Below are 25,000 nucleotides of genomic sequence, written 5' to 3'. Positions count from 1 at the left end.
TTTTAGCTTACAATTGCGTTTTTCAACTATTTCGGTAGAGTCAAATTTGACCGAACGTGGTTTTTTTTCTATTTATCGTGATTTATATGCAAATATTTCGATAAAAGAGAAAAGCTACAACCTTCAATCCTTTTTAGTTGTATTCTACATGAAATTTTCATATATAAACTTTATGTAACAGCTAATTTTAAATGGTGCAAACTTTTCGACAATCGCACAAAAAAATTTGATTTTTTCGGAAGAGTTACCGCGCGAACGTAAGGAAAATGTTTTTTTTTTCCATAAATTCACCATAAATCGAAATATTGTGCTAGAGACTTAAAAGTCGTTGCAAAATGAAGGTAAATGATTGAATATTACTAGAATATAAGAGTTTTAGCTTACAATTGCGTTTTTCGACCATTTCGGTAGAGTCAAAGTTGACCGAAAGTTGAAATTTTTGCACTTAACGTTATTTATATGAAAATATTTCGAAACTGATAAAAGCTACAACCATGGGTTGTTTATTGTTGTATTGTGCATGAAATTGCGCACATTTCCATATATAAAACTTTATGTAACGGCAAATTTAAAAAGGGTGCAAACATTAGGACAATCGCACGAAAAAATTTATCGGAAGAGTTATCGCACGAACGTAAGGAAAAAGTTTTTTCATAAATTCACCATAAATCGAAATATTGTGCTAGAGACGTCCAATTTGTTGCAAAATGAAGGCAAATGATTGAATATTACTATAATATAAGAATTTAGCTTACATTGCGTTTCTCGACCATTTCTGTAGAGTCAAAGTTGACCGAAGGTTGAAATTTTGGCACTTATCGTTATTTATATGGAAATATTTCAAAACTGATAAAAGCTACAATCATGAGTATTTTTTTGTTGTATTTTACATGAAATTGCGCACATTTTCATATGTAATACTTCATGTAAAGGATAATTTAAAATGGTGCAAAAATTATGTCAAAGTGACGAAATAATTTCCGAGATGTGTCACTGATACTTTTTAGTGCGATAAGAAAGAAATTCGCGCTTGCGCGCCTGCGTAGCGATTGTAAACAAAACAATGCCTTGATCCGTGAACTCCCAGCATCCCCCAAGGCGCGTGATACAAAAGTTTTCGGCTGGTAGGCCTATAAGTATTTTTCCGCGAATTTTTAAAAAAAACTTTTTTGAGCCGACGTATGATACGTCCAATCGGCATACGGGAGACATTTTGACTCGACGTTTAATACGTCCAATCGGCGTAAGAGGGTTAACAACGTGTCAAACACGATTTATAGTTTGGCATCTTCTCATTAGACCCAGCTACAGGCTATATGCCAAATCCCAAAAAGGGTTAATGACTGTTAAGGGACCAAAGCCCCTGTGCCATTGTATTCTTTTGTATTACAGTCCCTAATCTCATTTGACAGAAGAAATTAACAGACAGTTGCCCTCCTGGTCACAAGAGTTCACACATTCTCACGTGAGGTCTGATGACTGCTGCCTGGCCTGAATCCTCTTGACCCAAGCTAGCACTATTGTACTCTGTCTTCCACCCTTCCTCTGCCAGCATCCAATGACCCTTTTCAGGTAGTTGCGAGGATTAGCGGTAAAGATAGAAGGACCTGAGGAGATGAATCCAGCCTGAACCAGATGCTACCAGAATCTCCACGACCAGGTATAAATATGACCTGACCTTGCTAACCAATTTGCATTCCACCCTAGCCACTAACTCTACCACTATCTCTGCCCTGTGTCTCCATGCTGAACCTGGCCAGCCTCCTCTATACCTGCTCTACATGTAGACTGGATAGACTGGACTCTGTCTAGACTTCCACCCTGACAGCTCTACAAAAGTGTTCATCCCTGAAGTTCCTGTAGGACTCTGCCTGAGTGAGAAGTATCTCCCTGTTGATTCCTTGGTGAAGCCCTGTAAGAAACCCACGTCCTTCCACCAGCATGGCTTGTCCAGTTGTTCTGTCAGCCCTTCACCTACTGTTCCTAGCACTCATTCCCTGTTTCACTGTTTTCTCATATTCTCATTCCTTAATATCCCCGTCTCTGTCAGAGACCCATGTGAGTTTAAATAACTGTGAATTTCTGGTGAAACAAGTGATATTAGTATGTGCTCCCATCTACAGCAATACCCATTGTACTAACGCAATCTCAAAGGATTTATGAGTCGTGTATCTCGTAAAATTTCCACGTGGAATGTGTCACTTTATGTTAGTTTACCGTCATTAGGATTTGTTTTTCAACTTTGACTGCTTTGCAGATCCGTGTAGACCGCCCTATTGTGTGCCTCCTCCTATAGATAGATCAACCTGTTCTGCCAGTGCCAATTTTGGGATCATATTCCTGAGATTTCAGTGTGGGTTTACACTTGCTTACAGTGTTCGATTGCTTAGTGGTAATCAATGTTGCTAGAATTAAGTTCGTGATCCGTATATCATGCAACTATGTGATCCTGTAGAATTAGTGATTCTGCTTACAATTAAGTGACACCTTTGTTTTGTTACTGTGAATATTAGTGTTAACCGTTTTTACACAAGGCATATTTTTTAGAAGAGTCAAATTTTAGATTTCTCATGTTAAACTTAATAATCCATGTAACTATGATAATGTATTATATATTTATATATATATATATATATATATATATATATATATATATATATGTATATATATATATATATATATATATATATATATATATATATATATATATGTATATATATGTATATATATATATATATATATATATATATATATATATATATATATATATATATATATATGTATATATATATATGTATATATATATATATATATATATATAATATATATATATATATATATATATATATATATATATATATATATATATATATATATATATATATATATATATATATATATATATGTGTGTGTGTGTGTGTGTGTGTGTGTGTGTGTGTGTGTACATATATCTTAAAGGCACTGGTAACGTTAGTTATTAAAATTAGGGCACAACGGTCTCTTTTACCAGCAGATTGGAATGTGCAACAGCACAGTCGCGAGAGTTATGAAAAACTTAAAAACCTTGAGACGAGGCAGAGCATCTGCAAGCATAACATTGTCAAACCTCATTGACCTGGTTGGACGGAAGTTGTATGATTATGCAGTCATGTGTATGTCAGTTCGTGCATCAAACTGGCCATGTTCATGGAAAGTTCCAGAACATTGTGTGCATAGGTTTGTTTGCCCATCAGGGTGCGTGGATGAGCAATATAATCCCTAGTGCCGGAGGTAAACGGGCCATTACAGGCGAGGCTTTTGTAATGATATACGAATGAGAATAACTGAAGAGGGCGTTGGGAGATCCATTGAAAATGTAGAGTGAAAACAAAAGACTGTGGAAAAACTTTCGTATATTGTGAAGGAATTGAAGTGCAGAGAAACACTTAGTATGGTTTGTGGGACATTTATCCATTCTTTTTTTTTTATTTATGATAATTGTGGTTTCTTTTACAGATGGATTCAGTTTCTCACCAAAGAAAATTAATTCTCTAATTGACAATTGTGTTTAGGAAAATACTGACGAGTTTGACAATGAAAATGGGGTGACACATTTTTTAGACAAGATCACTATTAGAGGAGTAATTGTTTCATAGTTTTGGGACTTTTACATTAATTTTCCTTGATTTTCATATTTGTTCTTTTAGGGAAATAAAGACTATTTTTGTATCTCACAGCGTGAGATAAAAAAAATAGATTTAAATGCAGAACTACCAGTCCGGGGAAATGTCAAGGTAAGTGGAGTTTACATTTAGTGATTTCTCTCCTTTCAGTTAAAATAGGGTCCAATAGACCCTGTAACAGATTTGGTGGCAGTCGGAAAAGGCAATCAGGCCTATGGATTACGTTTCTGGAGAGACTGGAGGGTTAAGAAGTAGGATTATAATAAGGACTTATGGCAACTGTCACTCTCTCATTGACAAGGTATTTTAGTTAGTCAGCAAAAATCCATTCATCGGGAGCTCAGACAGCCTCCCACGACAGTGGCGTCTCAAAGAGTAAGTAAATGTGATGTGTGTTGTAAATGCAGTGTGGCTATTTGAATATGGTGGGGTTACTGTAAATTCCCAGGAGGTTAGAAATTAGATATTCGAGTTTATTGGTCTTGCATACAAGAGGGTTGTCATGAGTTTATAGAAACCAGGGGCGCATGTGTGATTAGATATGGGCTAATGCAGTGAACAGACAGCCTAAGTGTGTTTGGGTGTCTCTTGCTTGCCGTTTCTCTCTAATGAAGACGTAAATGTCAATATTTCTTTTCTTTTGTTTTAGTGTGTTAACAATTTTCACACTTGTGTATTTCATTTTCTTTGCAGATAAAAGGGACAGTTTAGAGGTTTGCTTTTAACTGCCATGCATAGTTTTCCTTTCAGGGGATCAGACTGTAATGGTTTTTTGAATCATTTAGAGGTATTCAATGGTAATTGCAATTATTGGGGGATGCTGTGATTTGATTTCTTTTAAAGTGGTATGATTTATGTGTTTACTCTCTCGGGAATTAACTTATTGAGGGGAACATACAGTACGAAGCATTTCACTTTTTTTTTACGTGAGTGTTTTGGTACATGCAGGGACTCAGGCTTGTCGGCTGTGCTGAGTTTAGCATCTGGGATCGCAGGTCAGCAGAACCTATCGGTTAGGTTGGGTAGCAAGAAGTAAGAGAAACAGACACATATCTCTCTCTCTCTCTCTCTCTCTCTCTCTCTCTTTTACTATGTCAATGACCCACATTCGGTTAGCTGTTAAACTTGGCCGTGACACAAGAAAGAGGGATTTTTCCTCCCGTAGACTCGAGAAATATTTACTTTGAAAATATTGATGTGTTTGGATTGTTATATTTTTTGTTGTTGGTGATGATTTGTGAGGGAAACTTGGGAAATATTATCGATGTTACTGAGGTTGGGTCAAATCTTGAATATTAAGGGTTTCTCTAAGTGACAAAATGTCAGAAGCGGGTAATAGTGATCATATTTTGCTGCATAAAGTCATGAATGTTGCAGCAGGGATTCGCCCTTTTCGGGGTATAATTTATGGCGTTCTTTCCCAGCCAGTGCAGATTTTTATTGGAGTCAATAACTTTTTAGATGCCAAGGGAATTAAAAGTGATGCAGAGGCATTTACAGAGGCAAAAGCCTTTTTGGCTTTCAACAAAGGCGATTTGGCACATCGCTGCCATAGTTTTCAGTACACAAAATGCTGTTCATGGACCGAACTATAAACATTTCTGAGGGCAGCCTATGGAACAAAGGAGCAAGGGGATATTGTGAGAGACCTGAGAGCTCTCTACAAGATTAGAAAAGATCGGAAGACCATGGTCTAGCATAGTTCTCAGCTTTTTGATACAGATGGAGAATGGATGCAGAAATTTAAAAATCCCCCTCGGATAAATGATAATAAAATCTCCCTTGATAACTTGCAAAGATTGTTGCATTTTTCTCGGCTCCTACACGGCGTCAAGGACTCCATTATAGATAGCTTTGATGAAAAGATTGAACCTACATTGGATGAGGAACTGGTTTATTCTCAGGTTCAAAAACACAAGTCCAAATGTCCCACAGTGGATGGCACATTTTTTAATGGGACCGGTCCAAGGAATTCCACACAAAGAGATTTAAGTTTTCCTTCTCCCCAATTGTGTGCAAAAGTGGAATATGAGAGGAGATTCATGGCTCCAGGGCAACAGTTGCTTTGTTTTAATTCCAATAAGCAAGGGCACACAGAGGAACTATGTGGAATCAGATATTGTGGAGTATGCATAAGTGCAGATCACTTTTGGCAGTCTTGTTCATCACAGAAAAGGAGGGATGCAAGACCCACACCTCAGAACTCTGAGAGTTCTAATACTAGAACTTCCTAAGCAGATCATTCAAAGGGACAAAGAAATCGGCGAAATTTTTGGAAAGCCGATCAACAAAAAGGGTACAGATGATTTGTACATGCCTTTGTGGTCTCATAGCGGATCCCCCAGAGCCCAGGCCGATAGTACAGTGAGCAGGGGGGGATGTATAGAACCCAATTTTTATTGATACGGGGGCATCAGTTAATTTAAGTGACCATGATCTATATCAGTCCATATTCTCCCAATACCCTTTGAAATGCTCAACAGAAACAGTGTGTGATGTGCAAGCCCATATATTAAATACCATAGGTTTTATAAGATTATGGTTCACTCTGGGTGATCGGGTGTTAAAAGAACCATTTTTGGTGATGAAAGGGGTTGCGTTGGGCAACAGACTTTTGTTGGGCTATCCTGCATTTAGGAGACAGGATATCAGACCATCCAGGTATTAGAGGCATTACGGTTGGGGTACCGGGTGTTTTTATCCCATATGTGAGTGTACATGGAACTGAGGTAAATTAGGATACTGAGATTAATTTGGGGGAAACTGGTGGTAATATTGGCGGCGATATCGGTGATTATACTGGTGATATAGATGATAGTAGCGGTGATATTGGTGATACTGGTGGTAATATCGGTGGTGATATTCGTGATTATACTGGGGATATTGGTGATATTGGAGGTACTGGCAGTGATATTGGTAATTATAATGGTGATATTGTTGATAATGGTGATAATAATGCTGATAATAATGGTGGTATGGCTGATGACGGTGATATTGATAACAATGGTGATACTGATACTAACATGGGGTTATGGTTGATGATGGTGATATTGATAACAATGGTGATACTGATACTAACATGGAGTTATGGTTGATGATAATGGGGGATAGTTTTATAAATATGGGTGATATTCATGTCCATATGGAACACGGGGTGAATAACCAGTCACAAGAGGGTACCATGTATGATGGTCATGTATTAAAATGGGTTTTATCATAATATGTTATTTTAAATCCAGGTACAATGACTATGGTGAAAGTCAGGTTGAGGGAAGCGAAAATGGCCAAAGAGGTGTTTATAATTGAGGGTAGCGAAAAGTTAAAAAGAATTATTAACACAGTGTCGGTAAGCAAGGTATCGAACACAGGTGTTACATGGGTGGAATTGTTGAATTGTAATGATACAGTTAGGAAGTATCAGAAGAATGCTTATGTGGCAAACCTCGAGGAATGGAGTGGGGATAGTGGTCCAGTGGCTACTGGAGAGGGGAAAACTGAGTTTTCAGGGGAAAAATGCAAATAAGGAGGAATATCTCTAGGGATTACTTTGCTAATGCAGATTACAAGGTACATGTAGAAGTTGTAAGCAAGCTTTGGCTGAATTTTGGGATATTATGGCTTCAAAAGGGGATAAGTTAGAGCTGGCTCAGGTGTTATAACATAAGGTGAATCTAGAAGAGGGGACCAAACCCAATATTATTCCCACGTACCGCATACCCTACAAAATCAGGGAACAGGTAGAGAAAGAGGTTAGTAAATGGGAGGAGGGGCCTAAGAAGGACAGTTCAGTCCAAGTATGTATATATTTCCGAAAATTGGATAAGGAAACAATTTCTGACTGTTATACGGTTGCATGCATACCAGACCTTTTTGTGGAAACTGGGGGTTTTAGGATATATACTTCAATAGACTATATAGAGGGATTTTTGCAGGTTCCTCTTAGTGAGGATAGTCGAGACTTTACCGCATTCTCATTGCCCAAGGGGCATTTCGAGTTTACACGGATGCCTTTTGGTTTACCAGGTAGCCCTATGACTTTTACGAGGTTGGTGAACACAGTTTGACACGGGCTATTAGGCAAGAATGTCTTTGTGTACATGGATGATATATTCATTGCAACAGATTCGATCGAGCACATGGAAGTGCTCAGAGAAGTTCCTAGGAGACTTAGATTAGCAGGTTTGAAAATTTAAGTTAGCCAAGTGTGACTTCTCAAAGAAGCAGATTGCATATTTAGGTCAAGTCATATCTAAAGAGGGAGTTAGAGTAAATGACGAAAAAGTCAAAGCAATTGCAGATTTTCATGTCCCTAAGACAAAGAAACAAGTTAGGTCCTTCTTGGGAATGGCAGGGTTCTTTAGACGTTTTATGAAAGGTTTTTTTATCTTGGCAGCTCTTTTGACAGATGTGTTGCGGTAGGATATTCAATTTTCTTGTGGGGAGCCGCAACAGGTAGCTTTTCAGAAAGTTAAGGTTGCATTTATGAATCCCTCGGTTTTGAAATTTCCAGATTTCAGCGAACTTTTCACACTGGTGACTGATGCCAGTCAGGAGGGTATAGGTGCTTGCCTAATGCTGATGTTTGAGGGAAAATTAAATCCAATAGGTTATTATAGCAGAAAATTTAAGACAAAAGCAATTAAAGGTTAATAGCTACTGTAGATAAGGAAGCCTTTACTGTGGTATCAAGCTTAGTTCCTGTCAAAAATGTTGTTAATGGGAAATAAAGTAGAAGTGTTCACGGACCACAAGCCTTATTATTCTTCTAATAAGCCAGATCTATCGCCTAAAAGAGCTCGATGGTTCCTAACAATTAGAGATTTTGATGCAAACCTCATATACATGGAGGACAGACATAATGTGGTAGAAGTTGCTCTTAGCAGAAGTTTTTATGAGACTGAGGGATTTCAAGTTGGGGTAGTTACTGGTAATTCTCTATACAAAGGGATATCAGTCTCATAGAGCAAAGGCAAGATGGGGATGAAATTTTGGCAGATGCAAAAGCGTTCCTTACAGGTGAATTAGTCAGAAGTTATAAGTTGCCTTTTTCAGGTTTGGAATTTGGTTAGGAAAATTAAAGTCCTAATTCCACTGGTCTTAGATACAGTACGTTGCAAGTTTGATAGTCCACATTTGGGGGTGGAAGAGACGTATAATGAGATGCGTACTAAGTATATTTGGAAGAATATGTGGGTAGATGTGGAAAATTTTATGAAAAAGTGTACAGTGTGCAATGCTTGCAAACCTGCAAGGGTAACTTCTTGCAAATTAGGGTCATATCTGATACCAAGTAAACCCTTTCAGAGGGTGCACATGGATATCTTTGGGAATTTCTGTGAATAAGGGTATGGCTACAGGTACTTATTGGTGGTTATTGATGAACTGACAAGGGTAGTGGAAATTTTTCTACTGTTGTAACAGAATTCCATCTAATAAAAGGAGCTCATAAACACACCAAAATATAAAGAGAGAAATACTATATTTCAGAGACTGCTGCCTCCCTCTTCAGGTAGATGAATGAGGAAAGTTACAGAAAAGGTGATATTTATACCAAGCAGTCCATCCATAGGTAAGCCAATTTAGGTCACTCCCGCTGATAATCTTCCTTTAATCTTCTTAAGCATTGGTTGAATGAAAACCTTGTCGATGATATCTGAGTCCCATGCTCCCTTTGAGATATTCATTAACTGCCTCTCTTTAATCAAGGCCCATTCCACCATTTGACTCTTGTACCGGCAGTTGCTGCTATAAATTATACGTGACAAATTCCAGTTTATTCTGTGGTTATGTTCATTTACATGGTTGAAAATAGCTGAGTTCTGTTGTCCTTACCTAACTGACCGTTTGTGCTGTATTAATCTTTGGGGAAGTGATTTTCCTGTAAATCCCCTCCAAAACGTCCCCACAGAATTTTTTCAGAAAGTAAGATTAATTGGCAAGACGAAAAGAGCATTGAACTTTTAGAGAAATTTAAAGTAATTTAAATTTAAAGAGGTAAGTACTATGTTTTAGTCCACTGTTTTGGATTCAGTTATTTTTGCAGTTATTTTGGTGCCAATGGAAACCCTTGTGAGATGAGATATGTGGTAATATTTTCAGGTGTATCAGCTAGATGCTTTGAGTGCATTTTTCGGGGACAGAGTTTCTTTTTTGATTACCCTGCTTGGAGGTGCAACGATATTTTTTGGGGGTATTTAGTTTTAATTCCACATGTGGTTATTAGTGAAATGGAGGGGAATTTTTTTATTGCCTGAGTGGTATTATTATTAATATGGTGATATGTAGGTGGTTTTTTATATTATTACTGAAGATTTTTTTAAGGGGGGGCGGCTGAGTTTTTCTTTTGTGGCTATAATCTTTGGTGGTGGATTTTTTGTGGTTATGATTTTTGGTGGTGATCTGTGGTTTTACGCAACAAAGAGGGGGGTATTGTGGTTCCTTTTGGTGTTGTGGCTCTTAGGCAGGTGACACTGCTGCATTGTGGTTTTATGGAGGTGTTGTATCTTTATATTCACCAATGGTTATTTTTGGTGATATATAATTGTTGAATTGCAGTTTGCTGTGGTTTATATCCCGTATAAGTGGTAACTTGGCTTTATATACTTGGGGTAATATCATGGGGGAGTTATGTTTTAAGGAAAATCTTTGGGCACCTTTGGTGATATCCTGGAGATAAGTTTGTGAAATGTGGTTATATAGTGTTAGTATAGAATATTTGGAGAATAATGGTTTCTGAGGTTGCAAGTCTGACTAGACAAATCTGTAGTGCAGTTCAAGCACATGAGGTGTTCACAGGTGGATTTTTGTTGATAATGCTGTGATGAGTCCGGTTGCTGCTTTTTTTCCTTTGGAGTTGATTACTCAGAGATTTGCACTATTTTTGGAGATGTGGATTATGGCATTCCACAGAGATGTACTGTGTAAGGGGGTTGTTTCCGGTTATTTCTAGTCGATGAGATATGTTGCGATAGCAAATTCCATAACGATACATACTGGGTTTATTAGGAAAAACGTTGGATTATATATATGTTTTTTTCCTCTCTTGGGTACATTTTGTAATGGGGAAAGTTCTCTTATTATTGTTGTTATTATTTTTTTTCTTTTCCTACGAGAGATGTCGTAATTGGGGTTGAGCTTTAAATAGCATTTCTATTTTAGACAGGAGATATACTTTATCGGGGTATGTGAGTTAGATAGGAGGGGTGTTTGGCATTATATATCTTGGAGGTTAATTATATAGACAGTAAAAAGGTTCTTACTGGTTTTGTGAGTTAGTGAAATATCAGAGCTTGAGAGAACATTTTTGGTGATAACTTGGGGTTGGTTTTGTTACATTTTTTGTGTGTTTTTTGGGGGGGCTCATTTTTCTTTTTGTACATGAGTAATGGTGAGTTTTAAATGTTAGGACAGTAGTCCGTAGAGTTTTTGTTATTTCTCATTTTGCTAGTTTGGGGTGTTTTGTGCTAATTTATGTATGGAGTTGCGAGTCATTTTTTATAGTATTGGAGAATTTAATATTTTCTTTATGGGGTTATAGTTGGTCTTTTATATATTTATCATAAATAGTGGTTTATGATTTAGCGATCTTATGAAGTTACTTCACAAGTTTAGTTGGAAATTAGTTCTGTGGTTATATTAGTGGTGATTAGTTGGAAAACGTTCAGTTAGTATTTCCTAGAATTTAAGGTCATTGTTTGAAAGATGTCTGTCTAGGGCTAATTCTTCTTTAATTGACCAGTGACATGACTGACATATTGAAACACTATAAACATCGTTCCCTTACGCCAGCAAGACGTCCTTCAGCTACTAGAGATGTATGTTGCCGACATGCGAGAGAATCAACGAGTCTACGAGGTTTTACGGCGCTTTTGGACTATGGAAGTCGTCAGTTGCCTTCCACTGGGAGACGTTTTGCCTTTCTATAGCGTGTTTCACGAGTCTGTGCAGCTGCAGACCATACACACACACGGGAGCATTGAAAATTCAAGATGAGAAAATGTCTCTACAGTCAACTGTTATTATAGCCCGGATACAGGCTATTCAAATTTATTTTATATGATAGACATTGTACTGCCAAAGCAGACGGGCAGTTATCTTTATATTCTTTTGTGTTTTTTGAGCCGGCCAATGTGTTTTATATATATATATATAATATATATATATATATATATATATATATATATATCTATATATATATATATATATATATATATATATATATATAAGCTGTTTTGTATGAGCTATGGCTAGGCAGGTACTAGCCTTTTTTGGTGGCCGAGCATCTGCAATAAGGAGTAATTGACAATATAATTAAGACACCATTGTGAATGCGATTTGAATCTTTTCTTTCTGAGTGAGAGGACGCGATGGGCAATGACACTTTTAGAATGTAGAGATCATCAATTTAGCTTCTCCATGGAAACAGTGGTCCTAAGTGACAAGAGAGCTCAGCTTTGGAAATGCTGGCGCAATCTTCCTTGGGTTGTGTGATGTCGAAGTTGCTGCCTAAACATAACAGACCACGTCCTGTATCTATGAACGGGCAGATCTGAGACAAAGGGGAACTGATATGGTGACTTATTTAGAAATGGGAACTTAACTGATGTTTCGTGGTGTTACTAGACTGATGTGACTATGCCTAGTTTTATGACTAAACTAATGTTAGTTATTTGGTTAATTCCCCAGGGTTATCTAAGTTATTTGAATTTTGAGTTCAACCTTACATTTAATAATTTTGTTAAGAACCCAATTTATTTAGCTAATGCTTTGTTCTTAAATAAATGTATTTTTGTAGTTCACGAGTCTGATTTAATTGCCTTAGGCAATAGAGAGAGAGAGAAAGAGTGTTGTCGAGAGAGACAGAGAGAGAGAGAGAAAAAAGAAAAAGAGAGAGAGAGAGAGGGGTGTTGGAGAGAGAGAAAACAGATGTCAGTTCAGTGCCTGCTGCTGCACAGCCATTGCTACCAACCCTTTTTAAGATTACCAAGGTTGGAACCTCTGTAAGATATACATATATAGATATATATATATATATATATAAATATATATATATTATATACATATATATATATGTATATATATATATATATATAATATATATATACATATATAGTATATATATATATAGATATATATATATATATATATAATTAATATATTATACTTATATATATATGTATATCTTATATATATATATATATATATATATATATATATATAAATGTACATTTATGTATGTGTCAAAGTCACTTGATTTTAAGAATAACCTACAACCAAGGGGATTTATAGTTAGTTGATTAGTACATTTGCTCCGGCCAGGATTCAAGTTTGTGTCTAATGGTTTAGATGCCTAAAGACATTTTCAAGCAAGCTACATAAAATGAAACAAAAATGGATACGACAAAGCCCCTGTTTCACAAACAATAACTGAGATTTAAAGAGTATAGAATAAGAAGCGCAAGAGCTTCCAAAGTCATTAACTCCCATTTCACTTGAGAAAGTAAGGCGAAGAATAATTTAGTATCCTCATATTGGAAAGAATACTTAGAAAGGAAAAAAAAGAGAGGATAAAATATGCGTTTCAAAGGGTTTTCTTTGAACAAAAGTGCTTTAAGCCGTTCAATACATCCTGGGTGGAAGGCCTCGCTCTCTACTCAAAGGAATTTTCGGAAATCCACTAAGGGGAACGAACGGACCACAATCAAAACTTGACAGGAACTGAAGAAACTTACTGAAGAGAGCGACTGGACAAGAAAGGCGAAAGAAGGATGTGCGGTGTGCCCTTAGAGCAAAATTGTTGGTAAAAGATTTGTGCATGATGAGGTAATTGTTTATCATTTCCTATTGCGACGTTGCCAACTGCTTTGTCTATTGCACCTTCCTTTTTTTTCTTCCTTTTTAATATATTGAAATTCCACATCTTTTCGATATTGTAGAGGAACTTCGTCATTAAAACTTCCTAGCAAGATTAATTTCCGAAATGGTTTAGTGATGCACTGCCTGCACTGAGAAGTGACCAAACAGTCCACACCACAACGCTAATATTTACCTTAATAAAAACAGAGCACGTAACTAATATTTGAAAAATGGAAAGTTTACGAAATAATAAAAGAATGAGAACCACAATGATAAAGTAATAAAGTCATTCAGCTGTAATGTAAGACAAATACTGAAAAATGATAAAGGCCATGTTATTCACTTTTCTCCTAATAATTCTACACTGCTACTATATTGATATAGAGTGGCGACAATGCACGAAGACATTCATCCTTTGAGCCCTATAACTAGTTCTGTTGCTGCTGTTGGAACTGCCTTAGGCAACCATTGCATTCATTCAGTAGACCAAAACGGAAGAATAAAACGGCATCACAACCAACCGATACCCGGATTAGTAAATTTTGATGTTTTTTTTTTTTTTTTTTTTTTTTTTTTAAGAAAGCGCCAATTGAATCGGCATTGGAGTACTCTAAGAAATAAATCACCTGGTTTGCTTTCCCACCAGGAGTCTCATTTCGAAATTCAACTGTGCATTTGGGACTATGAGTTCATTGCTGATGGGAAATGCTCTGAGCTTAAAATTGGTAAGGCAATGGGTACTCCTCTGCCACCAGTTGTCTCAAATTGACACAGCTAGCTGACCTACCCGGCACTGCCCTGGAAAACTGTCAATGACAGGCTACGGGTAGGGGGAGGGAAGAGGGAAGGGGAAGAGGGGTGGGGCAGGGGAGGGAGAAATGAGAAGGGAAAGGGAGAGGGATGGAAAAAGAAAGGGAGAGGATCGGGGTGGTGGAATTGGGAGGGGGAGAGCGATGGGAGGGTGAGGGGAAGATAGAGGGGGAGGGAATGGGAAGGGGAAATGATGTTTCTCCATTAGAAGAGAAAAATCATCTCCGCTGAACTGTCTCCTTTTCAACAATAGTCGGACTTTTTATCGATTGTGTGAAATAAACTGCACAGCAAAGCGGAGGAGAATTGTGCAAGGATCTGTCTTCAGCCAACTGCAAGAATTCGTAATGGATTCCGTATAAATGAATGTACTGCTAACTCACTACTGTACTATACTTGATAACATCTCGACTGGTGTTTACTTGTGACTTAATGTGGACGCGATTCATGCCGAATCATTCCTAGGTTTAACATGTCTCATGCTCAGGAATGATCAGCCATACACTCACTCCCTTTCTTGTTTTTATTCATGACATATTTTCATTATATCTACTCATCGTTTTCATACAAGAATGAGCGCATATGAGATAGAAATAACTGAATTATGAATTGAAAATCATCCTTGTTTCCGTCTTCCTCTGGCATTCAACCAGAATCCAGTATTTAATTCTACCTCTTACCACTTCCATGACGAACTTCACCTGAACCGCTCAAGGCTCATTGGACATTCGCTTTAAGTCTTTTCGCGTGGACTCCTGTCACTCTTCACCTAATCCAGAAGGCGAAAATAGAGTGGGAAGAGCTTTCCCTGCGTCATGAGCAAATATCGGTCGTTAAAATAGGCAAGACATTAGAAAACTACCAATGCAAGCAATCTATCAAATCGGCTACTTTATTATCTAAGAATTCCGGTTGCTGTTTACACAACTGCAGCAAAGCCTTAGCTCTTTCGTCATTAAGATCAGACTATTTAGCCAAAGTCCTTTTTGTAATTCTGTGATTTATCAAGCTTGTCTTCCTCTGCTGAATCTTTACCCAAGTCACCATTGTATCCCGTGATGCTTCATATCAGAAAAATAAAAATGGGTTTAGAATTAAACGTTAATTACTGGTGCGAAAAAATAAAAACAACAGTGTTTCTTTACAAGAGTAAAGTGATATATGCATTGTCCTCATCTGGCATCGCAGCATCAGGGCATTCCCCGAGCAATTGCCATGTTCACTGGCAAACTGTGGTTAACTGTGTAATGAGCGAATAGGGTGTAAAGGTGCGAAAGTGGTTGTTTCTTGTTTGGTAAATGGATGTACAAATTGTGCAGGGGGCTTAGCAAAACATGGATTCTATACAATACCTGCCATAAGGTTACACGAATGTGAAAAAGTCATTTTCATCAAGTCACAGTATGCTATCCTGATGTATTGAGTGGTATTTGTCACGTATTTAGACAAATCAGCTCTGTGAAGCTATTTTGCGCTCATCTGATGTGTAAACAATAATTCACGATTCTCTCTGAGTACGAGTTTTATGGCTCATATTACATTGTACTACGCTGCATATATTAAGTTATTGACATTGAACTATGACATATGCAATCAACTGATGCTGATTGAATTACATTGAATTACATTGATTTTTTATCTGTATGACACAACATACATCTTTAAGCTACGCTTTGAACACAGAAATTATGTCAATTTTATGATAAGTTCATTTCGTTATTTGCAGGAAAACCATCTGGCTTATTTGACTGCACCAATCCAGACTGGGCACCTTCCCACAAGTTGTCTGTAAGTATGACATCAAGAAAATCAAAAAAGAAAATGAAAGAAGTTGGAGTCAACAAAAGAAGGTAATTTTTTTGCAACACATAAACATGAATGAGATATCATGTGCTTTAAATTCAGATTTAATGTCATTGGTTGCCAATATAGTCGTCATAAACTTCCTAGCAAGATATGATTATACATAATTGATTTTATTGTTGCAGATATAACAGGGCAGAGGAAAAGAGTAAAACAATAGCAAAGCATGATGCTGCAAGGGCTCTTCTGGATATGCACTCCAAAGCTGCAAGTGTAACCAACACGGAAGTCGAGGATGTAAACTATGTTGAAGCCACCTGTGCTCTTGTCAAGTTCAGAACAAATGAACCATCATCATCCAATCCGAAACGTCTTCCTACAGCTCAACTCAAACCATTTACTCCTAACATTCAAGCTGAGTTTCAAAGCCTCTTGTCTGAAAACATGGCTCTCAAATTACCGTTAAAAGGATTCAGAATGACCCAAGAAGCTTTAAGCTAATGGACCAGATTTAGTCACCCATTGCACTGGATTACATTCATTTGGTGTACATCGAACTGTATTTGCCATCAACAAGACTTGAAGATCTCGTTTTTTTTAGCATTTAGTAATGATATTTTCTCACTTAAACCTTAATACTCCGCTTCAGGACTTGGCTCACCCATTCTAAACTTCAACATCAATTGTTTCCAGGATTTTTCTCGTATACATTCATGTCCTTCATGTTAGATTTCGCCACATGATATACTGGCCAACTCGTAAACAATTGAGGAATAATATGCCCATGGATTTCGAAATTCCAATTCAGTGACCAAAGAATTTAATGGCACTGGCACAAACTTGGTCAGCATGCAAGCACTGCAATACAGTCAAATTTTTTGTTGGAATCACACCGCAAGGTTCTGTTTCTTTCTTGTCAAATGGATGGGGTAGTAGAGCCAGCGACAAATACATCACAGAGAACTGTGGACTGCTAAGGAAGTTACTGCCTGGAGACCTTATTCTGGCTGACCGAAGATTGGACATTTCTGACAGTGTTGGTTTTTATTGTGCCCAAATTAACATTCCCAGTTTCACAAGAAAAATGTCCCAACTGTCACTCATTGACATGGAACTTACAAGAAAAATTACTCATATAAGGATACATGTGCAGCATGTTATCGGTCTGGTTCGGAACAAGTACACTAACCTCCAGAGCAAATTGCCAATTGACATTCTAATGACAAAAAAAGAAGAACTTCCGGTTATCGACAAAATTGCTGGTGTGGCTTGTTTTGCTCTTTAGTCTGAGTCTGTTGTGCCATTTAATTAAATAAAATGAATATGGCAACATGATGGAAACAAGCGTATAAAACAACCTTTTTATTTACATGTATGCTCTAGAAATGAAGTTGCACTAATTGCTACACAAATTAATAACATAAATGACATATACAGTGAAGAATAACAAATTGTTAACTTAATGTAACAGCTGCCAACTGCAGCTTGCCAACAAACATGGAGCCGCCAAGGTCACATGACACAAATTGGCCTGTGGGAACTAATTACAAGGATTCAGCAGACGAGCAATGCCAATAAGGTATTCAAGAATCAGGATGGTATCATACTTCTCCACGAGATTCCTCAGGCGTTGATTGATATACTCGTACCTTTTCATGGTTGGTGGAAAAGCAACTCCAGTGTTGGCATGATCAATAAGGAGTTCGTTGTCTGCTTGCTCTTTACGCAGTCACAGAGTTGGGTGTTTAATGGTGACTCGTAATTGATCATGCGAGGTAAATCCTGTACAATTCTTTCATGGACATCATAAAGTTCTTGTCAAAAAGTATGTTTCCTCGCCCAGTTCAAATGTGCCGCTAACATCTTTTAGAGGAACAAATGTAAGTTTGAAGTGTTTTAATCAGCGTTGTATTTTTTGGGACATGCAGCATACCAGCTGTTAAACCCTTTGGCTTGAATTCTTCGCCACAGACATTGCCCAAAGGGGAACAGACAACCACTGATTCGTCTCTGTTTAAAGTGTCGTTTGATAGAATTCAATGCCTCTTTCTCAGTCTAGCATCAGGGATTCGGGATTTAAATTTATTTGGTTCTTAGGGAAAGTCCATATTGCATCATATATTGTTTCATTCTTGTGCTTTGTGGCACAGAACACACCAATCGCACTCTTCTTGATTCAGTTAGCATGGCATGAATAGTGTACACTGTTTTCTCTCCTCACTCATATATATATATATATATATATATATAATATATATATATATACATATATATATATATATATATATATATATATATATATATATATATATATATATATATATATATATATATATATAGTATCTCCCTTTTAACAGACTTTTTTCAAAAATAAACTAAGGATAATATACCATTTCTTTACTAGCAGTAGGGGCACACTGCCCAGGTTGATAATGATCAAGAATACCCTCAGTAGTTTATGAAAAAGTTGTTCGTTAGTAGGCAAACTATCCGTAGGCATAGTGTCCAGTAGGCAGACTATCTGCAGGCAAACTGACCAGAAGACATATTGCCAGTAGACAAAATGTCAGTGGGCAAACTGTCAGAGGACAGCATACCAGCGTGTTTTCCCAGCTTCCTGACTCAGCAGTAACCCAGTTTATAGCATTTAATTCGAATTATCCCTTCTGAATGAATGTGATATAAGTAATTAACGCAAAATCCAGTGTGGAATAGAAATATATATTGCTGACTTACATTAGGATCAAACCCAGATCTTTCAATTGAAAGACAAGGATGCTGCCAACTAAACGACACAAGTCATACAAGAAGTTGGAACCTAAGTACCACTGTACCTGGGGCTTTACCTGAGCAGGCTAATGGCCTCGCACACCCAAGTACGGTAGTAGCTACTTAGGTTCCAACTTCTTTCATGACTTGTGTGGCTTAGCTGGCAGCATCCTTGCCTTTCAATTGAAAGACCTGGTGCTTGCAATTGGAAAGAGTTGAAAACTAACCATCTTGAAAAAAAAGAATATCTTTCAAATAACCCAAAGCAATAGAGAAGTTTTTTAGCTTTTTTGATAGAACTGGTTAGAAATAATTTACTTGACTCTGGCCTTCTTTTTTTCTTTCTAGATTTTGATAGGTAATCAAGCTGATTAATGAATCGAATTTGTTAATCGGGGAGAGAAGTTCATACCTTCTTGTGAGTTTTTCTGATTTTTTTATTACGAAAAATGCTTTGTAGAAGGAAAACCTCTTTGCTCATTTCATTTGGCATTCATATTGACGAATAAACAAGTTCGTTGCAGAAGGCAATGGAAGTCATGGGTAGTCTAAAATTAAAAGTTCTGAAAGTCTTTTCAAAGGTATAATTTGATCATCAAAGTCAATCATTGCCTTGCATAATAGCTGAAAGCCTCGTATAATGCCGACTGCATACAGACACAGATTAAATCAAAATTACCTGACCGGCTTTTCGGATGTATGAGGCAAATGAAGGGTTGCCATGATCACTCAAATACAGTGAGTTTCCATTCTGAACTGAAAGGGCTGTTCCGAGGCAAGGCCTTTGCGGCAGTGAGCGTGATTAAAGTAATGTTACAACAACTGATGTCACATCTTATGACTCTGGCAGTGACTTTGAAATGAAAAACGCCTATGAGAGGGAGTTAGCCTTAGAAATGGATTGAAAATGCGAATATTAATCAATTGACTTTGATGACGACTTCGAAAATGAAGTTTTAGAATGGGACGACCCTCTAAGTACAAACACAGAGATGAAAAAAATGCTGTGAGAGTAACTGAAAAAGTCTTTTAGATATATTGGTTAACATATGTAAAAGAATTCCATGAAATACCCAAATTTAGGAGATAAGAATCATGAAATAAGTAATCAGGCTAATTCGTGAATCGGATACGTTAATTGGAAGAGATGTCTACTCGTTGTGAATTTTTTTCCAGATTTCCTTCTTATACGAGAAATGAAGAGAACATTACAGAGAAAACACAGTGTTTCAATACCCTTTGCTCTGAAGTAAAACAAGAAACAGGATGTAGGAAAGCAATTTTAAGATTTGATAATTACAAAGTAACAAATTAGTGATTAAAAAGGCAGTGTTGTCTCATTTCTCTTCAGTTTCAGTTCCTACAAAGTTTGTCCTGTGAACAAAAAACAATTGAATTATTTATCCATTTAATAGTTATATGTATATAGAAATGAAACAGTTACATAAAATGAAAAGAGGGGAAAAAACCGAGAAGTAAGTGACGTAGATGCGCAGATGAGGCTTATTTTGGGACACTCTTGCTGACCAGTAACTTTCTAGACCGTTAGAACGAGGCAGCGATAATGACATGGCCTCAGAGAAAGTTCTAAGTAATGTCCTGCCCATCCCAGGTCGGAATAATGACTGCTCATTCGTTTACAAAATAGTCTGGTGATTGGTAGGACACCATTTTGTACTTCTCTACTTTTCTAAATCAGTGACCCCTGTGGTAGGGTAGTAAGAATACTACCAACGTAGGTTCTGCGTGTTGTAAAAGGCGATTAAAAGGACAGCTGTAACCTTGCAGTCTTACTTTTTAGTAAAAGGCTAGACCCACTGCCAATAACTGTGGAAACTGCTGTCTTACAGTCTTACTTTTTAGTAATAAGCTAGGCCCATCGCCAATAACTGTGGAAACTGTTGCCTTGCAATCTTACATTTTAGTAATAGTCTAGGCTCACTGCCAATAACTGTGGAAAATGCTGCCTTGCAGGTGGGCTTTTAGTCAAAGACGAGGCCCACCGCCAATAACTGGGGTTAATGACAGCAAGGGCATGTGGTCGTAAAAACCCCTTTGCCAAACATAAACCATGCCTGAAGTTGTGAGGAAGGCAGTGGAGAGGGCGCATCAGGCAACCAACCCCTTAATCTAGAGATAACAGTGGGAAAGAAGAAGATTTGTCTAAATCAGAAGTAGCACTGCTGTCATTCAACAAAATGTCAAAATACTGTACTATGTGCGATTATCCATCGAATTTGAAAAAACAAAGTGATAATTTTAGTTTTACTGTTTCCCTCAGAATGAAGAATCAAAACATTTCTTCCTCCTATCTACCATACTGACTTTATGAGTTTCATTTAACATGTCCTCCTACTATCTACCACATATGACATTATGAGTTTTATTCAACATTCCTTTCTACTATCTACCGTGTTGAACCTTTGAGTATTATCAACTCCAAGGTAGTTGTCGGCTAGTAAAACCCAGCCACGAGGAGTACACAGAGACCCTGAATTTGGCCCTTAATAATAAATATTCAGCCAACCAGGATGAAACTCGGCTTTAGAGTTTAGAGGTCTCCCACTAAGGTCTCTAATTGTGCCCAATTTCATCGAAATCCATTAAGGAGTTCCAGAGGGCCAGATATCGATTTTTGGCGTTCAGGGGATGTGGTAGGGGGTGGGTAGGTAGGTGGGTGAGGGTCCTAACTTATCTGCAGAGCGATAACGGTAAAAAATATAGCTGTGATACTTAGTTTTTCTGAAAGCTCATATTCTGGAGGGGTACCTTTTTGAGTTTTTTTTTTTTCTTTCTTTTTTTAAATAATGAAATTTTAAAGTTTCAGTAGGCCTTACCATTCAAACTAGCCACTAAAATTTAAATTTCCTGATGTTCAAGTACGAAATGCTCACAACATTAGAAGAGACGCAGAGTTCTTAATGTCTGTGAATTCATCCGTTATCTTACGTAACAATATCATTTTTTTTTATTCTCTATGACTCAAATGTCTCTTACTTTTCCATTGCTATACTTAAATAAACGAGCCCCTTCTCTTAACATTTTGTTTTCTCTTCGGACGTCATTTTACTATTGAGTTGGTGTCATGAATGATCCCCAACCTTGAGAGGTTTGCAGTAGCGAGCTGGTATGGGACTGACGGCGCACATTGTGTTTGACAAGTGCCAAGTCATCCTCTTCATTAACGTAAACTGAAAGGTTGTGGAGTCAAGTTCTAAATCTGATGTAATATACTCCTCGAAAAGCGTTAATAGTTATTTTAAACAACGAATTTATTGCATTTTGGCGTGAAAGAACCGTCTTCCTGGAGTAGCCAAACGGTTTAGTATTCCAAAGTTGAGAAATCTAATGCCACTTGCATCTGTTATGATTAGTGTTTTACATCTGTCTCATCTGTTCTAATTAGTGCTTTTACATCTCTCTGCCAGTAAAATTTGACTTTTTTGTTGTGGCCCTATTGTAAAATATCATTGGCATGCTTTGCAAGTCCACGATTTGTCTCACTGCTTGGAAAGTTGATTCCTTACATCTTTCGAACAAGAAAACATAGAACGAAGTGTATTTTCTCAATTCAACTTCGATCTGAGTTCATATTGTGATATTGTGTTCAATTTCCTTCTCGCTTCTTTCTTTTCCTCAAAGGTCTAAAATCCGAAGCGTTAAGGAAATGCATAGTAATACTATCAACTTTGTATGGCTCGGTAATTTTAAGTCTGTTAGCGTCTAGCATGAGTTTTTTATCTAATGATCAATTAACAATTGTCTGACGACTCATATAGCTTTAAAAGTGTTATTCTAACCAGCCAAGAGCCAATTTAATGATAATACATTTGATCAAGATAAGGCGATAGTTCAGAATGTCAAGGAAAAAATACGATGACGTGTACTACCGGCCATAAAAGGCAACCTTACGAAATGTCAAATCTGTCTTACTCATTTCATATTTTCGTGTATATGTAAACCCTGGCCACCCATAACACTTGGCCCGGCCAAATGATGAACCTAAAGGAGGAGGGGATCATGTACCAGAACAGTAGTTAACATTACCGTATATATATATATTTATATATATATATATATATATATATATATATATATATATATTATATATATATATATATATATATTATATATATATATATATATATATATGTGTATGTATATACACATATACATATATATATTATATATTATATGGTAATAATCTCTGGCGGCCCTTCAGACTAAAGCTGCTTTACAACAGTGGCGATATTTTTTTCTAACAAGCTTTTATTCCCCGACTTCCAATGAATAAGGAGGTGATGTACATACAGCCAGCAACAAAACCGGCATCCCCCAGCCAAACCTGGCTCTGAGAGATCATGCCCTTAATGCCCTGAAAGGTGGCCTTTGTTCAAACAACCAGTACATAGGTAGAATGGTTCGAATGGGAGGAAGAGGGAAATTATGGTAATCAGGCAGAGAAATACAGTAACGAATCAAATATATGGACAAAGACACACACACACACACAGAGGGAAAGGGAGAGAGAAAAGAGAAAAGAGAGAGAGAGAAAAGAAAAGAGAGAGAGAGAGAGAGAAGAAACGGGAAGAGAGAGAGATAGAGAGAAAAAAGATAGAGGGAAAAGAGAGAGAGAGAGAGAGAGAGAGAGAGAGAGAGAGAGAGAGAGAGAATACGAGGGACGGTAACGAAAGAAATGCGACACAGTTTATGGAGAGAGAGAGAGAGAGAGCGCGCTTTTATTCCTTTTAGATATTAATCTGATGAATATGATATATTTGAGACCTGCTTTAAGAAATATGTTATCGTGTATTTTTTTAAAAACAATTATTATGAAATGTTATCTTATAGTATTGTTTTAAATCGTTTTCATATTTTCTATGTAAAAAAAGCCTTAAATATTGTTGGAACTGACTATTCATATTAATATTATTCAGACAGAAATATCCTTCTTTTTCATTATCCTATAAGCAGCTGTATTCTCTCTCTCTCTCTCTCTCTCTCTCTCTCTCGTCTCTCTCTCTCTTCTCTCTCTCTCTCTCCATCTGTCGTTCTGTCCTCCATCTTAAATCACCTGGATCCACTATTTAAATAATGGTAAACGTTTCATGTTATTTGGATGTGGCCAAGGAACACGAAACTGTAAATTCTTACTCTACCAACTTGTGCTTGGCTGTATCTATTTTTGCTCTAGATTGAATGGAATATAGTTATCTGTATTACCAATAATATGCGAATCTAGGCAAAAAGATGTTACACACCAGATTTCATAGGCGTGGGTTGTGTGAGCCATCAAAGCATCAATATTGCAAGGGTATTATTTTATTAATTAATCTATGCTAAGAACACATTACTAGATATGCTACTCTAGTACTACAGGATTTGTATTTATGGCATAACTTAGTTGAGTTACCAGTATTTGAGTGTGATGGGCCCTTTGGCTCCACCCCTCACAACCATCTAGGCTACTTATAGAAAGTATTTTAATTTGCTATATTTCTCATATTATATTTATCTATTATATTGTTTCTGAAACTCTTGGTGAAAATAAATTATGTGAAATGAAATGAAGTGTATGAGTGAATCGGTGCATTATAATGATGGTAGGGTATAAAGGATGTAGGTGTTGCAAAACCGTATACCATTATTTAGTGTCTCTATCGGTCACGTCTTAGCTATATGTAATATATGTTAACTGATGGGCAATTCTTAGTTGATAATAATTTCGTCGGTTCCCGAGCGCGAACCTTGGAACCCAAAAATCAGGACGTACAATGAAGCGCCTTTAACCACACAGCTACCACGAGAGGATATGAGTTAATGCCGCCTCTCACCTATAAATCCCTGTCGCGCCCAGGGATTCGTTGTTTTGGAGTTGTCAAGGCCGAGGAGGGTTGATACCAACTCCAAAACAACGAATACCTGAGTGCGACAGGTATTTGCAGGTGAAAGGCGGCGTTAACTCATTCTCTTGAGGTAGCTGTGTGGTTAAAGGCACTTCACTGGACGTCCTGATTTCTGGGTTCCTAAGTAGGTTCGCGCCCGACGAAATTATTACCAGCTAAAAATTCCCTTTCAGTTAGCATATACGAAAATATATT

The 25,000-nt window shown here is 37.2% G+C and overlaps 2 protein-coding genes across 2 annotated transcripts in view; one reads left to right on the top strand and one right to left on the bottom strand.

Moving 5' to 3' along the window:
* The window catches only part of LOC135205756 (scoloptoxin SSD14-like), a 209,892-nt gene that overhangs the window by 154,567 nt on the left and 30,325 nt on the right, over positions 1-25,000 (bottom strand). The gene's annotated exons all lie outside the window — the stretch shown is intronic.
* On the top strand, positions 3,742-6,968 carry LOC135208641 (circumsporozoite protein-like). The gene is made up of 4 exons (XM_064241032.1): positions 3,742-3,773; positions 5,834-6,026; positions 6,401-6,690; positions 6,902-6,968. The coding sequence occupies exons 1-4, from the start codon at positions 3,742-3,744 to the stop codon at positions 6,966-6,968; spliced, it is 582 nt and encodes a 193-aa protein (XP_064097102.1).

This window comes from Macrobrachium nipponense, chromosome 11, assembly GCF_015104395.2.
Source record: "Macrobrachium nipponense isolate FS-2020 chromosome 11, ASM1510439v2, whole genome shotgun sequence".
Taxonomy (NCBI): Eukaryota; Metazoa; Arthropoda; class Malacostraca; order Decapoda; family Palaemonidae; genus Macrobrachium; species Macrobrachium nipponense.
This window is presented reverse-complemented; position numbering and strand designations above follow the sequence as displayed.

Excerpts from the sequence above, each read along its gene's own strand:
- LOC135208641 (XM_064241032.1), top strand. The coding sequence starts at position 3,742 with ATGCAGAACTACCAGTCCGGGGAAATGTCAAG. Across the intron at positions 3,774-5,833 it reads CAGTCCGGGGAAATGTCAAG|AAAAGGAGGGATGCAAGACC; the intron begins GTAAGTGGAGTT and ends TGTTCATCACAG. Across the intron at positions 6,027-6,400 it reads GAGCCCAGGCCGATAGTACA|GATACTGAGATTAATTTGGG; the intron begins GTGAGCAGGGGG and ends GAGGTAAATTAG.